Source organism: Perca flavescens, chromosome 19 (genome assembly GCF_004354835.1).
Source record: "Perca flavescens isolate YP-PL-M2 chromosome 19, PFLA_1.0, whole genome shotgun sequence".
NCBI classification, from domain to species: Eukaryota; Metazoa; Chordata; class Actinopteri; order Perciformes; family Percidae; genus Perca; species Perca flavescens.
Window position 1 is genome coordinate 14,759,397 of NC_041349.1, and position 15,179 is coordinate 14,774,575.

The 15,179-nt window shown below is 37.0% G+C and overlaps 2 protein-coding genes across 2 annotated transcripts; both read left to right on the plus strand.

The window, feature by feature from the left end:
* Positions 1-658: 658 nt before the first annotated feature.
* Positions 659-7,013, plus strand: LOC114546001 (galactose-specific lectin nattectin-like). The gene is made up of 8 exons (XM_028564635.1): positions 659-693; positions 4,690-4,733; positions 4,832-4,907; positions 5,043-5,093; positions 5,291-5,400; positions 5,554-5,673; positions 6,122-6,233; positions 6,625-7,013. Exons 3-8 carry the CDS (start codon positions 4,853-4,855, stop codon positions 6,690-6,692), a joined length of 516 nt encoding a protein of 171 aa, XP_028420436.1. The 5' UTR covers positions 659-693; positions 4,690-4,733; positions 4,832-4,852; the 3' UTR covers positions 6,693-7,013.
* Positions 7,014-9,501: 2,488 nt separating this feature from the next.
* On the plus strand, positions 9,502-13,218 carry LOC114545936 (complement C1q-like protein 2). Its single transcript, XM_028564560.1, has 3 exons — positions 9,502-9,712; positions 9,848-9,979; positions 12,938-13,218. Exons 1-3 carry the CDS (start codon positions 9,502-9,504, stop codon positions 13,216-13,218), a joined length of 624 nt encoding a protein of 207 aa, XP_028420361.1.
* The last annotated feature ends 1,961 nt before the right edge of the window (positions 13,219-15,179 follow it).

A 15,179-nucleotide genomic window follows, 5' to 3' on the forward strand; every position in this document is an offset into this window, starting at 1 on the left:
GTGCTGCGAAGCGTTTTTCTGTTTTCTATCATTTCACTGTGTGGGGAATTGGCAGATCAGCGCCCCCAGCAGCTGCAGGCGCCCTGCTTGCTGAGAGAGGTCAGCACCCCCTACTTTAACAATGAAATGGACTAGTCCGTCCCACAGTGCGCCGCCAAAGATAAACAAACGGTGACAGGAGAAATGGGAAGTACACAGAGACGGAGAAAGACGAGTCTAAACGGTCTAAACCTTTGTGTTATGTCAATGGACTAAACGCCAAAATGAAAAAAAGTTACCCAAGCGGCTCAAATAAAAGAAAAAAGCGAAAAGACATGTTTTCGGGAGTAGCAGGACCTTCATCAGCTCTACTTTGGTAGCCTACACAATGCATTCTCTGTTGATTAGTTGATTACATTTGCCTTCTGGTTGACAGCACAAAGGAGCGAGGAGAATAGAGAGGGAGAAGGGCAGAGAGAGCAAGATGAACAAGGTGAGAAAATGGCTAGGTAGCCTATAAGACATGTATATAGTAGGACTACTGTGTTTTATTTTCTCTTTTATTTGAAGATTATTTTCTAGTTGATTACAAAATGTTTTGTATGTGATTGTCAGTGATAGGACGGAGGGAAGGAGATAGAGGGAGAGAGGAGGATGGGGGAGAGAAAGAGAAGGATGGAGAGAGGACAAAAGAGAGGGACCTGGAAGAACCAGGTGAGAAAGTGGACATATATTATACGGGCAAAAACACTTAAAACATTCCATTCACATTATATTTACATATGCATTTCATGGAGGACTAGGCTCTTAAGAAAAAGAGATGTTGTGTTTTCCCCATCTGGTTCAGAGGCATTATTAGATTAGATGAAAAAGTTGAAAATCAACAGCAGAAAAAAACATGAATAATCTTGTCTAAAAATATGTTAAGGCTTATTTTACCATTCAAGGTATGTGCAGGGGTGTAGCTCCAAATTCTGGGCCCTGTGAAAGGCATTTTCTATGGGCCCCTCCTGCAGCCAAAGCTATGAATTCTAGCATATTTTTGGGCCCTCCTCACATGAGGGCCCTGGGCACTCAGTCCCCTCCCCCCCCCAGTCCAACACCCCTGGGTATGTGTGCTGCAATAATCATGCTTTGTAGTTTCCATCTTTTTTCACAGCAGATGCCTTAAATCTGTTGATAGTTTGTCATAATTGCATATCTCAATCTGTCTATTTCTTTCCCCAAAACTCACAAGAAGTCATGATTTAAGGGTTTAAAAAAAAAAAAATCTTACAGGAGCATGCCCCCAAATCCCCCTAGCTTAACTGCTATCAACTTTTCATTAGGGGCTGAGCACCCCCAAAGGTCAGATCCTAGAATCTCCCCTGAATATATATATATATATATTTGTCTGCAGTAATTTACATAATTACTGGAAATGTTACGTAATAGTCCAGAAGTTTTACAAGTTATTGATCAACAAATTGGATGTCTTTTCTTTCAATGAACCTACGTCATCTCTAAATACAAATTATTGTGGTGTTCCCATTGCTTACACCTCCATAACTTTGTCAAAAACATCAAAGTAGCCCCCTTTGGCAGATATAACAGCTGAACACACTCGTGGCATTCTTTCTACAATGAAAATCAGGTTGTGGGTGAAGCCATGGGATAAGTCTGTAGAGTTTTGAAAACTGTGTTCAAGTAATGAAAAACAAATTAGATTTTGGTCCACATGAACTGCTGCTGTGCAGACTGTGGTTTGAGTTTTGCACATTGCTCTAGTTGTGCCCACTGTTGTCTAGCAATCGTAAAATAACTGTATTGTACCAACACAAGCATCACAAACACAGAGACATTTCCTGAAGTTCAATAGCACAGGGCGGAGTGGCAACTTATTGTTTGGAGATTGATATCTGATCTATTTTTGTTACGCTACACTCAGCAAACATTATCACTAGACAAATACAAACATTATGCCTGAAATGATGCATAGTCATGTTTGCGTTTTTGTTCATGCAGTGTGTGTGACCTCAGATCCGGATTCTGAGTTCATTTTCTCCAATTAAATTGTAATCCTGTTTCAATGACATGTTTTCTGAACAGAAGAAACAAATACTTTCTCGTACTATTTTTAAAGAGAACTACACCTAAACTTAAGATTATTACAATCTTGGAAAAGGATTAACGTACCAGATAACAAAAAAATACAAAATAATTTGTTTCTGCTCTCATAAATGAAAGTTTGTTGTTTTCATTGCTATATGAGATTCTCTACAATTTTTCTGTGTGTGTGTGTGTGTGTGTGTGTGTGTGTGTGTGTGTGTGTGTGTGTGTGTGGTCTGCAGGCAATGAAGTTTGAGCATTACTATACCAACATACATACCTAGCAATAATAATGAGATTATTTATATCCATGTATGTGATTTGTTGTCATCAAGAATGCATACTAGGAGAAATAAGTTTTGATGTCTGAAAGTATTGAGGAACAAAGGTGAGAGAGGCTACCTGAGTCTAGTGCACACACACACACACACACACACACACACCCCCCAATCCTAGTGTGAACTTAAATGCCTCTTCCATGCACAGAAAGAGACACATTATCATTGCAAACAAGAGAGGCGTTTATTTACACTAATCAATATTTGCTATAAGAAAAGAGTGAAATTATGTTCTTTCCTTTTTTATTTTATACCAGTTTTAGGTAAACAAGAATAAATGGAAATCCTGAGTTTGCTAACCTACAGTAAATATATATCTATATTTGTCTGCAGTAATTTACATAATTTTTGCAAATGTTACGTAATAGTCCAGACGTTTGAGTTTTGCACATTACTGCAGTTGTGCCCACTGTTGTCTAGCAATCGTACAAAAACTGTATTGTACCAACACAAGCATCACAAACGCAGAAGAGAAATTTCACATTTACATCCCAATTACATCTTATCATCTTCTGATCAACTGAAATCAGCAGTTTCAAAGTCCCCACTCCTTTTGCCCAAATGGATGAGGGTGGTGTGCAGTCCCTTGGAGCTTAAGAACCCTCTTGCTATTTTCGTCTTGGCCAGCTGCCATCCAGTTGGTCACCTGTTTCAGAACCAAGCAGCAAACTCCGGGCCTAAAAAGTGAAGCCAAAGCAGAAATTCTTTCCATACTTTTAACAACTTTCCTAAACTCTTAACACAGTTAGCACAACATTCGTTTGTGCAGGCTATACATTTAACACATTTCTTGTTGCTTTGACACAAAATGCATACAGTTAACACACATATTAAATCCTTGAACTTCTTTTACACACAAGCCCAACCAAGACCAAAAAAATGGATTTTTGCTGACCAATTTGCAAATGCTTACACACTGTATGTCAGAACAGATAAACCTTGTTCTAAACCTAACTTATAGGCTAAAGTCACAGTGAACTTCTTTTCATATTGTAAATTAGAACACAAATATATCCCCTGCATTGTATTCCATTGCTACTGAGAAACAGCTGATTGAAGCTATGCAAATAGATCAATCACAGCTGATTCCCCTCTAGGAAAACACACTCAGGTGTTGAGGTTCTTTCAATCACATGATCATATGGTAGTATAGTAAAAGAGGACCTATTTGAACATTATACTGTAGATGAACACAGAAAATGCCTTCACGAGGGAGAGGAAGAGGAGTACTAGGACAATTCTGTCTCCTTTTTTTATAAACCATACATTCTATAAAGCTACTCTGAGATGGGTCATTCATTTTTTTTATTGAATTTCTGCTGCTAAAGAAACAAAATGGTAGCCGGGTTGGCTCAGTGGGTAGAGCAGGCACACATATACTTGGAGGTTTATGCCTCAACGCAGACGTCCAGGGTTTGACTCTGACCTGTGACAATTTCCTGCATGTCTTCCCCCTCTCTCTCCCCTTTCTCAACTAGCTGTCCTGTCTAATAAAGACAGAAAAGCCCAAAAAATAATCTATAAAAAATATATATGCATGCATTTACTAAACCCAACCAAACAAAAATGTAGAGAGGCTTTAAGAGAAACTGCAGTGCAAAACACAATCTATGATCAATACAATCACTATTGTCTTTTGTATAAGAGCAGACCTGACACATAAAATAATGCAGTTTCTGTAATTACATCTGATGTTAGTGTTTTGTATTATATTGTTCTATGATTGAGCTGCTCTGACCGCAATCAGTATGAAAGACCAGACGGTTCACCGCGACCATGCGCCCCGACCGCGCTGAACACACATAGTGAGAAACAGCTTTAAGGTCTTTACAGACGCCAGATCTCAACTGAACACCAATCATTTTCTATCCCTTGTGTCAAGTTCCTGGGACTTACCTAGTCCAAGGAACAATGAAGCTGTTCTATAGCGGCTTCCAACATTTTATAAAAAACATATTTGTATATATATTCATATATCTAATTGTTATGTAAATAAACTTCTGCCTCTTTCGTATGTGCAATTTCCAATAATACTTCTGTTCCTGAAGTTCTATAGCACATGGTGGATTGACAACTTATACTTTGGTTATCCATAGTTCTTGATAACTGATCTATTTTTGTTACGCTACATTCAGCAAACATTATCACTAGACAAATACAGACATTATGACTGAAATGATGCATATTCGTGTTTGCGTTTTCATGCATGCAGTGTGTGTGACCTCAGATCCGGGTTCTGGCAGGATAAGCAACTGTATATAAGAGGCATGTTTTCTCCTGTTAGATACTTCTGTGACACTGCAAAGGAAGAAGATCATTTTGCAAAAGGTTTGCTATAAACTCTTATTTTCTGTCCTCTCTTTAATGGATTGACGCTAAGGGTAATTTTGAAGTCTTATTAACGTGTTTGTTTCTTTCTATTGAAGGTCGCCTTCATCAACTTCTCAATGAAGATGCTAGCTGTGTCCGTACTTGTTGCAGCCATGATGGCTCTGACTACTGGTGAGTAGGAGTGATTAAGCAGTGTATGTACTCTGAATATTTACTGTTTAAGAGAGAAAGGGAAAAGAGATTGAATACATTTTCTGTGGCAACACGAACAACAAAAGTCACTTACTCTTGTGTCAAACGGTCCAGTTCTTCCAGAGGCAGAGGCCGCTGCTGTGGGAGAACCAACAATTCAATCAGGTGATTTTCTCAGATTTCTATTACAGTAAAGCACATCAGGCTTTGATACGTACATTGAATTTTATATGAATTTTTTTTAATTACTTTTCCAGATGCCGAGAGAGAAAAAATTTTCTATAAATTTTTCCTTGATTATATTTTTTTACATTTCATCTTTAAAATTGAGACTCAACATTGCCCTTGCTTGTCTATTTCAGGAGACGATCATGTTGTCAAGAGGTCCACACACTGTGAAAATCGTTGGTCTCTGTACAGAGGCCGCTGTTTCCGCTACTTCCCAGGATCCACCAGCTGGGCTGTTGCTGAGGTAGTCAGGATGATTTGAGTCATTATTCTCTATGTTTATTCTGCTTGAATTGACTTGTACATGTTGGACACACATTTTGCATCTTCTTCTGTTTTCTCATATTACTCAGGTTTTTGTTCTTGGCAACTGTCTGTATGTGTGTCTTCACTGTAGAGATCCTGTCTCGCTTTCAATGCAAACCTAGCATCTGTGCACAACAGAGATGAGGAACATTGGATTCAGCGTTTGGCAGGCCACAACGCTGCGTGGATCGGAGGCACTGATGCACAACAGGTAAATTAGACAAGGTCTTAGAGGTATTTGAATTTTTATTTTTTTTTAAGATACATTTTTGGGCATTTCTGCCTTTTACCCCAGGGGCAGCTTGGATATGAAAGGGGAGAGAGAGAGAGAGAGAGAGAGAGAGAGAGGGGGAAGAAATGCAGGAAATCACCACAGGTCCGATGTGAACCCTTGGCCTCTGTGTCGAGGGATAAACATGTGAGCTACCAACTGAGCTACCCGAGCACCCAGAGGAATTCCAATTTTTGACTTTTTTTGGGCATTACTGCCTTTAATCACCGGGACAGCATGAAAGGGGAGAGAGAGGGAAGACATGCAGGAAACCTGCCGTAGGTCGGATTCCAACCTACGACCTCTGTGTCAAGGTCCCTGAGATATTCAACTTCAAGTTCTTTTTCATCACTCATACAATGTTCTAAAACCATTTTGTCTTCTAAAGGAGGGTTTTTGGTTCTGGGCTGATGGTACACCTTTCAACTATGTCAACTGGTGTGGAGGAGAGCCTAATAACGTTAGAGGCAGTCAGCACTGTCTACAAATCAATTGGACAGGTAAATAAAAAGACAATGTTTACCTTTAAAGCACAATGTAAGAGTGTGATTTGAGACATATTGTAAAATAACTTTTGGAAATAAGGGGCAGACAGGCCAGTGATTGCTTTTAAAATAATACATTTGATGATTGATAGACTTTTTGGGTCAAATGTCGGTTTATCAAATCATTTAACTATTAGCAATGCACAGAATTGCATAATTTATTAAACATTGATACTATATATTTTGAACATTAAAGTTATTAATCTAGAAATGTATGGTCTCTAAATGTACGGACAACAGCTAACTTTTTTTTTTACCTGTTGTCTGCATAGTTTTAGGTTTTGTTTCAGTGTCAGGTGTTGGTTTGTGTCATGCTGACTGACTCCTGTGTCTTTGGTACTCACAGCTAATAAGTGCTGGGACGACGAAAACTGCCATGTTGGGAGAGGATTTGTCTGTGTCAAGAAACGCTGATGATTCCTGGACCAACACAGAGGCATGAAGTACTTACCATGATGCACAAACCTTGGAAGATGTGCGTTTGTGTCCATGTTTGTGCACTCGTCTGTATTTGTGTCTTCAGTCTCATACATAACCTAAAGTCTTTAACTCTCTAATCAAATATTTCTTAGCTATCGCTGTAACGCTACTCAAGGAAAGAAGTGACAAGTTACATAAACAGGAGCTGTTTCTTAGGGCCTTGTGCTTTAAAGAGCAGATTGAATGGTTATGGAAAGGATGCTTTATGCCTAAGTCTATTCTTCAGTGATTTGTCTTTCTTGTATCATGCATAATTAAAAGGCTCAAGCATTGAAACAAGTTTGTTTTTGAGTTTGTGTACCACCTTAATAAAATCCTGTATCTCAAAGCGCTCCATAATACCATGAAATAATACTCAACACCACAATTCCTGGGAGTTAATTTATTTATTTTTGCAACATCTCAGTAGATCAATGGCCTATATGTGTCTCCAACACTTTGACGTTTTATGAGTATTGATCAGTGCGATTCCAGACCAAGTTCAAGTTTATTGTCCTGTGCATTTAAAAGTACAAAGTACAGACAAAATGCAATATTCTTATAAATATTCTCAAAAAACTAGAAATATATAAATATAATTTAAATACAACATAATAAAATGACCTGAATAAGTAGTAAAATCTCATATGTTGTAGCAACCTAAAAATGATCACAGCCATCACAGAAAAAGAGAGATAAAAACATCATAAAATAATATGAAAGAAATCCACAGTGTCATTAGTGCCACTTCTTTGTATGTTTAACCCTTTTTGTGTAGGCCTGCTGTTATTATAGATGTATAATATGGTAACCACTGTATTTTAGGATGCCTATTGTCAGCTGGCCGGGGACTACAGCTGGAAATTAGCATTTGAGGCTAAAGCTGCTCCTTTTACTGTATAGTTAATTAAAGGGGAAGGTCCACGACATTATAAACTCATAAACTAAACTAAACTAGTCTCACTGCTTGAGGATAAAAACATGTGACCTGGCAATACTCAATTGAGCCTTTAACAAACAGTGGCCTGCTGGACGGTCAGTCATTATGAACTCATGATGTGTAGCCAAGAATTGTTCAAATCAACAGAACTTTATTTAAAATGTTTGGTTGACACCCTATGGTTCCTAAGATGCCAAATATGTCAGGATGAATTTGGGAAAATGTGTGTATAAGGATATTCAAGACATGTCGGTTATTACCACTTAAAGGAACGCTACAGCCTTAAAATGTATCTCAGAGTCTAAGGTTTGAGCCTTTCAATTGGTGTAAAAGAAAAACGTAAATTGGAAACAAGCAGGCGCCCATATATAGAGGTTTACTCCTTGACGCAGCGGCCGCGGGTTTGATTCTGACCTGTGCCCATTTGCTGCATGTCATTCCCCTTCTCTCCCCTTTCAAATCTAAGCTGTCCAAATAAAGTCCTAAAATGCCTAAAAACTAATCATAAAAAAAGAAAATTGGAAACAAGCAAATGTAGAATAAATGGGATGCTGACAGAATGTGTGGACTCAGATCATAGATGGTCCAGAGAAAATTCAGCCCTCTAAAATGTGTTGGGATTCAAAGCTGTACTGTCGATTTCATTGTCATTTGAAAAATAAAAGAAGAAGACTATTATAAAGACTACTATAAAATGTGTCCAACACCTTTTTGTTCCACCACAGGTATATTTACTACACCTGCAGGTGTTTATTATTTTATCTTCCATCATTCTGGAGGTCACGGTAGGATAAAGTTGTTTCTCTACAAGCACAACCGGTGCTTGGTTTTACCTGAGGAGCATAGAGCAGGCCAATAAGTCACCACTTTCTTGGGATAAGGAATCAATACTCATACATCTATATTTTTACAAATCCAAACAGTCAGTTAACAGAGAAGGATGTTTGTCCTATTGTAAATTCACAGAAAAAAATCTTCTGAATATAAGTCAGCACCATTAAATATACAACTTTGTGTCACAAGGATGAACGCTTTATTGTGCAAATGGACTTTAAGCAGATATCTCTACACTTATCTCAATCTCAAACAAAAGCAAAGAGCAAGGGCAAAACCCTCATAGAAATATATAATTCATGATTTATATCATGAAGCTTGTTGTTTTATTGTGCTTTGACTGGAAAATGGAATAAACAATTACATTCACTAATTCCTTTTTTATAAATGTATTAATGTAAATGAATGTGTATCTTGTGAAACTGTTTAATAAATAAAGCTGCGTGCTATGGATCATATCAGTAATCTCTGCACTGTTTATATCCAATGTAAGATAAGTAACCCACACAGAGATAACGTTGTGATAAAGGCCTCTTCAAACCAGAAGTGAGAATTAAATAGTGGTTTGTGGTGACCCACAATGTAAAGACATTCACTAGAGACTGGGGCTCCTTTAAGTAGGGAGCTCACTGGGAAGAGAGGGATTTTCTATATTCTATAATACATTTTAATATCTTTAATTCAAATGATTTCCTCTAACTTAATTTCTAGGATGATCTGCTACAATACCAACTAAACACATGAATCTTTGTGAAGTTACTAAAAGATCAATAAAAAAAGCTGAGCAATGTGTGTGTTTACTCTAGGATATCAAAGGTTAACTGAGTGCCAGTAAATGTTGGTAATACTATTTTCTCATTGCATAATAAGCCTTGTTTTTCAAGGGGGTGTCAGAAATTAGCAGGTCATCTTTAAACAATATAAAAGCAGCCAGAGAGATGATATCAGTCAGAGTTTAGGCGACTGAGCAAAGTTAAATCAACTTGGAAGATGAAGTCTACCATTTTGCTGTTTGTTTCTATGTTCTGGGGCCTGCTTTTGGCCCAAGATGATACTCCTGAAATAGAAAAAACTAGTGGAACACAGTCATGTGACATATGTGATCTCCTGAAAGACTTTGGTGCCCTGAGAGAAAAACTGGGAGTTATGGAAACCAGGCTGAAGGACAGTGAAAACCAGATTCTTGAACTGAAGAAAAAAGGTAAAGTAAAACATTTGCTCTGATTCATAAAATACATCAGTGGATATTTCTTATGTGTGATGGAATAAATGAAATCAAAAAAGTATGGAAATACATTTACAAAATAACGTGATTACAATGTTTTGTTTGACACAGAAACAACTAAGGTAGCATTTAGTGCAGCAATAGGTGGGAGTGGAGAACCCATTGGACCCTTCAACACAGACACAACTTTAATCTACAAAACGGTGATAACAAACATTGGCAATGCCTACAATGAACATACTGGTAAGTACAGTAGTACTGATATTGTCTATATATTGTTTTCTTTTGTACAAATGAATGAGTAGAATTTTGAGCCATGATGCAGATGTGCCAAATTGTAAAAAAAAAAAAAGTATCTGTTATCCCAAATTAGTTGACTTTACTAGAAATTTGCATAGAAACCTGTTGCCTTAAACCGTTTACGTTTTTACACAAGGTGAAACTTGACAGGTCAAGTTGTATTAACACAGAGCGGTGAGTTGATGCAGTAGATAAATCAAGTTTACATTAATCATACTAAAAATCATCAATAAACAAATTGTTGTCTAAAATAAGCATGTTAACTTAAAGCTTTTGTGCGTACCGGTAACTTTTTGATATTAATGAACGTCTGTTACATTCAAGCCATTGCCAAATGAGTTGCTACAAAGCTAATTAAGACTATCAGCTCCACACAACTCTCTCTGTATCTCTCAGTATGGCTATGTTCAGAAGATTGTGTCGTCCGGTGACTTTCCTACACAGAAACTCAAGTGAAGATAATGACCTCTTCTGAAGAGTCCATCATGTTTTTTTAATCCTCTGTGTCCTCCTTGGCTACCATCAACTACGTGGAGGAGGGGTGGGGTAGTGCTTGATCACATAAGGCTTTTATCATGTGGACACGCTGACAGTTTTGTTGTCATTACTTAGAAGTCCTCATGGGGGCGACAGAAACTACGCACTCTAGCTTTAAACATGCAAAGAATATATTAGGCTACTTATCACTACTAGGGATGGGTGGATCAATACTGTGGTAGGTAGCTGCATTATTTACGTTTTCAACGCTTTTGTATAATGTTTGTGCCAAAAACACATGACTTGTGGGCTTCAAGATAAAGTAATATTGTGAAACCACTGTATTGTACAGTATACAGGAAACTTCATAAACAATATTCAGTTATTACCTTTTCAGTAATTACAAGTAGAAGTGTGGAACACATGTGAGCAGCTGGAACTGTTATCATATAATAATAAACTTGAAGCCCTTGCCACAATGACTGTGGAAATATGTGGGCCGGAACCTAGTGCACACTGTGCAGACGCGACCTGCCCACTTCTGCATCAAACATGTGAGAGAGAGGGAAAGAATGGTGAAGAGAAGAGAAGCGAAAAACAACAGCGGAAAAAGAGAGGCGGAGAAAAAAAAAGGTGGAGAATGGCAGAAAGAAAACACAGAGTGGTGTGATGCTATTTTTTTCTTCTGTTGATATACATCATAAAACAACACACCCCATAAGAAGATAAAGAAATCTTAAAGAAAGTGCAAATGTGTTTTTTTATTTTATTTTATTCATATTTGTTATATTTATTATTGTATTATTATTTAATCAGTATTCTCCATAATACTGTACTATTGTTTAACATACAGATTTTTATTTAAATGTATTTATGGCCAGTATGTGTAATCACCTCTTTTTCTAAAAGACCATTATTTAAAAAAAATCACATACCCATTTAAGAAATGATCACTATCAGTATTGGTAGCGGAATCTATGAAATTGTAACAAAAAGTATCGGTATCATATCGAATTGAGAAAAATTTGGTATCGGCCATTCCTAATCACTACTAAAGAAATAATTTGTCCACCAACATATTTAATTTTTTTTATATCAGTATGTCTTTAAGAACAATGTATTGAATACATTTTTTCCAACAAATCATAAAGGAAAACAGTACACATACAACATTGTATTTTTCCAATGTATTATATTGCGTGGAATTTTTCACTCAGGAAACAGAGTTACTAGAATCCAATCTGTGTATATGCCACTGAACACTTTTTCACTGCCCAGACCCCATCAGTCTCCACCCAGGTCTTGGTCATGGACAATAAATGTAGATAAACATGAACACTAAATCAATCATACAAAACTAAAACCCAGATAACATGAATACACACCCAAAACATTACCAGAACAATATCAAAACACACTTTAACTAGGACAGAAACCGTTCAGAACATGAGCCTTTGCATTACTTCAGCGCAGAAGAATTCAAATGAACCTCCCCCCCCCATACAGAAACTTAACATCCTTAGTTATCTCTGCTTAATATGATCTGTGCACTGCATACTTAAGCTGATTATTACAAACTGCTAATGTGATTTAGTAATGAATATGGTTTTGAACAAAACATAATAGAATAAGTAGTGACCACAAAAACGTTGAATTACAGCTAAATCTGGGTTTACAGTGTACGTCTGTTTCCTGTGTTAGGACGGTCTGGTAAAATATGTATCAAAGAGTATCAATGACAGCAAAAACGTCAACAATTCAAGACAGAAAATAAGTCTTGATTTTTAACAATGTCCGCTGTAGTTCGAATACAGATATTTTAGCCATGCTAGATGGTAAATCCTACCGACTTTGGTGGGCCCCTAACTTTTCTCCTCCCCCACCATGAGGTTGACATTTGTGGTTCAATGAGAAAAATATCTGTCCATCATTTGACATAATTTTCATTCAATCCAAGTCTTTGGTTTATGATGAAATGCCTGTAAAACTAATGACATTCCCATCAGCCTTAGCCATTCTTTGGATTTAGTGCTAAATAACAAATGCTAGCATGCCAACACCCTATTTTCATGCTTTGTTTTTTTTGCACATTGGCAGTACAAAGTAAAAAATGAATAAATCCTATTGTAAATTCAGTTATTTTTTATTGTGAATTGTAAAATGGTCAGCTGAGTATCACTGCTCTAGACTCCTTTTTTGAAATAAAATAAACTGAAATGTGTCTGTTGGAAAGTTGTGTTGATGCTATGATAGAAAGAGGTCCAGCGGCCTAAAGTATGAATATGAATTTAATTGCCATACTATGTTGCAATAAATAGAGGTAGCACTTTAAATGTGATCCACCCAAAAACTCTCCAAGAAAGATTCAAGGACTTCTTCAAAGCTGTGTCAGAATGTTGTTGGAATAAAACATTGTTTCCACAGGTATCTTCGGAGCACCCGTTACAGGCATTTACTACTTCACCTTTCATTATCATGCTGGAGGAGGACACCCAGTGAGTCTAGTCCTCATCAAGAACAGCCAGAGTGTTGTGACGGCCTATGACAACCAAACACTGAATGACGGGGCTGATAACGGAGGCAACGCAGTGTTCGTGCAGCTGCAGCAAGGGGACCAGGTGTTTGTACGCTTAGGTGCAAATACACATGTGTGGGGAAACAATGAAATCACCACCTTCAGCGGTTTTTTGGTCAATCAGGATTGAGAAACAGTGAATATGATTCATTTGTCATTATCATCAAAATGTTAAATGGCTTAACAGATCTGAAATCATAGATATTTCTTTTTTTCTTTATCATTTTGTATCTCTGTCTGAAATGAGTATTTAAAATGTATGTTCATTTTAACTCATTCCAATTATCACAAGTAAACTGTACTTAACTGTACTCTATACTGCAGATTAAAAAATGCACTCATTGTACATTTTGTATGTTGTGAATTTTATATACACTTTTTAAACTCTTGTCTTTCTATTGTCCTTGTTTAGACTGTTAATCCTTTCAGCTTTCAACTTTTTTAAATTTAAAACTTAAATGAGAATGCCAAAGTGGTGTATACTGTAGGTTTGCTATCTTTTTATTAAACCAATCAAATGCCTCAAAACTTTTCTTTTAATTCACAGAAAATAGAATTCTAAAATGTGATAGCTGGTTGAACAAATTATACATTTTAGTGGCATTGCATAACAACTGCATAGAAAGAAAAAAACAAAACAAGTATTAAACAGTTAAAGTGAGAATTGTAATGTAAATAAAACAATAATCTGTTTCCACCCATGATTCGACCCCTTTTGTGTCTATTGAGGCACTTATAATGAGAACCTTGTGTTGTGCCGAGCCAGTGCAGGAGTTCCACTTGAAGTATCTCTTTGTGGGCAAGGGTTAGGTTCATTTGTTTTGCACTTTTCATATGCAAAGGCAATTCATAGTCAATCCGATATCTATACTCTCTCACGCTTTGGAGGGTAACAAGGTGAAGCCGATCCCACGTGACATTGGGCAAGAGATGAGTTATATCCTGGACAGGACACCAGTCAATCACAGGACTGACACATAGAGACAGACAACTCTTTTTATGTTTTGATGCAGCCAGGGGCGGATTAAGGTGGTCAGGGGCCCCTAGGCTGCTCTTTGTGTGAGGCCCCCCTTTAATCATTGTGCTTTACTGGAAAAATGTATTTAGTGCCATACATGGTCCACACACAAATAATAATAATAATAATTTTAACTGACACACACACACACACACACACACACACACACACACACACACACACACACACACACACACACAAACTACCACCACACCACATAAGTAAAATGAGAAAACTACATCATAAAACTAACATCAACAGAGATGTAAGTGGAAAGAATACCAGATATTATCCTCTGCCACCACAGCACCAAAACAATTACAATGAAAATGTAACTAAACAGCAAAGCAGCAGAATTCCCTGGATTCACAGTTCAACAGCAAGCTGTTAATCACTTTTATCTTTATAAACCAACAGGTAGGCTACAGCATCTGCAGCAGTGCAGAACACCTGGTTTTACTGAGGCAAAATCACAACATCACTACCAGTGGTGGAAGAAGTATTCAGATCTTTTACTTCAGTAAAAGTACTAATACCATACTGTCCTGCATTGAAAATGTTACTTAAGTAAAAGTATGTAAGTATCATCAGAAAAATGTACTTGAAATATTAAAAGTGAAAGTACCAAAAAATCCTCATATTTTTTAAACAAACCAAACAGTACTGTCAATCAACTAGTGTTTAATGGTCTATTCATCTCAGCTGACTTGTAGGCTGTTATATTGTTGGCTAGTTTAGTTTAGAATCAAACATCACATTTTATAAATTACATGTGTTTTGTGTGCAGAAATCTTAATGTGTAAAGTAACTAGTAACTAAAGCTGTAACAGATGAATGTAGTGGAGTAACTAAAGTAACTAGTAACTAAAGCTGTAACAGATGAATGTTGTGGAGTAACTAAAGTAACTAGTAACTAAAGCTGTAACAGATGAATGTAGCGGAGTAACTAACGTAACTAGTAACTAAAGCTGTAACAGATGAATGTAGCGGAGTAACTAGTAACTAAAGCTGTAACAGATGAATGTAGTGCAGTAACTAAAGTAACTAAAGCTGTAACAGATGAATGTAGTGGA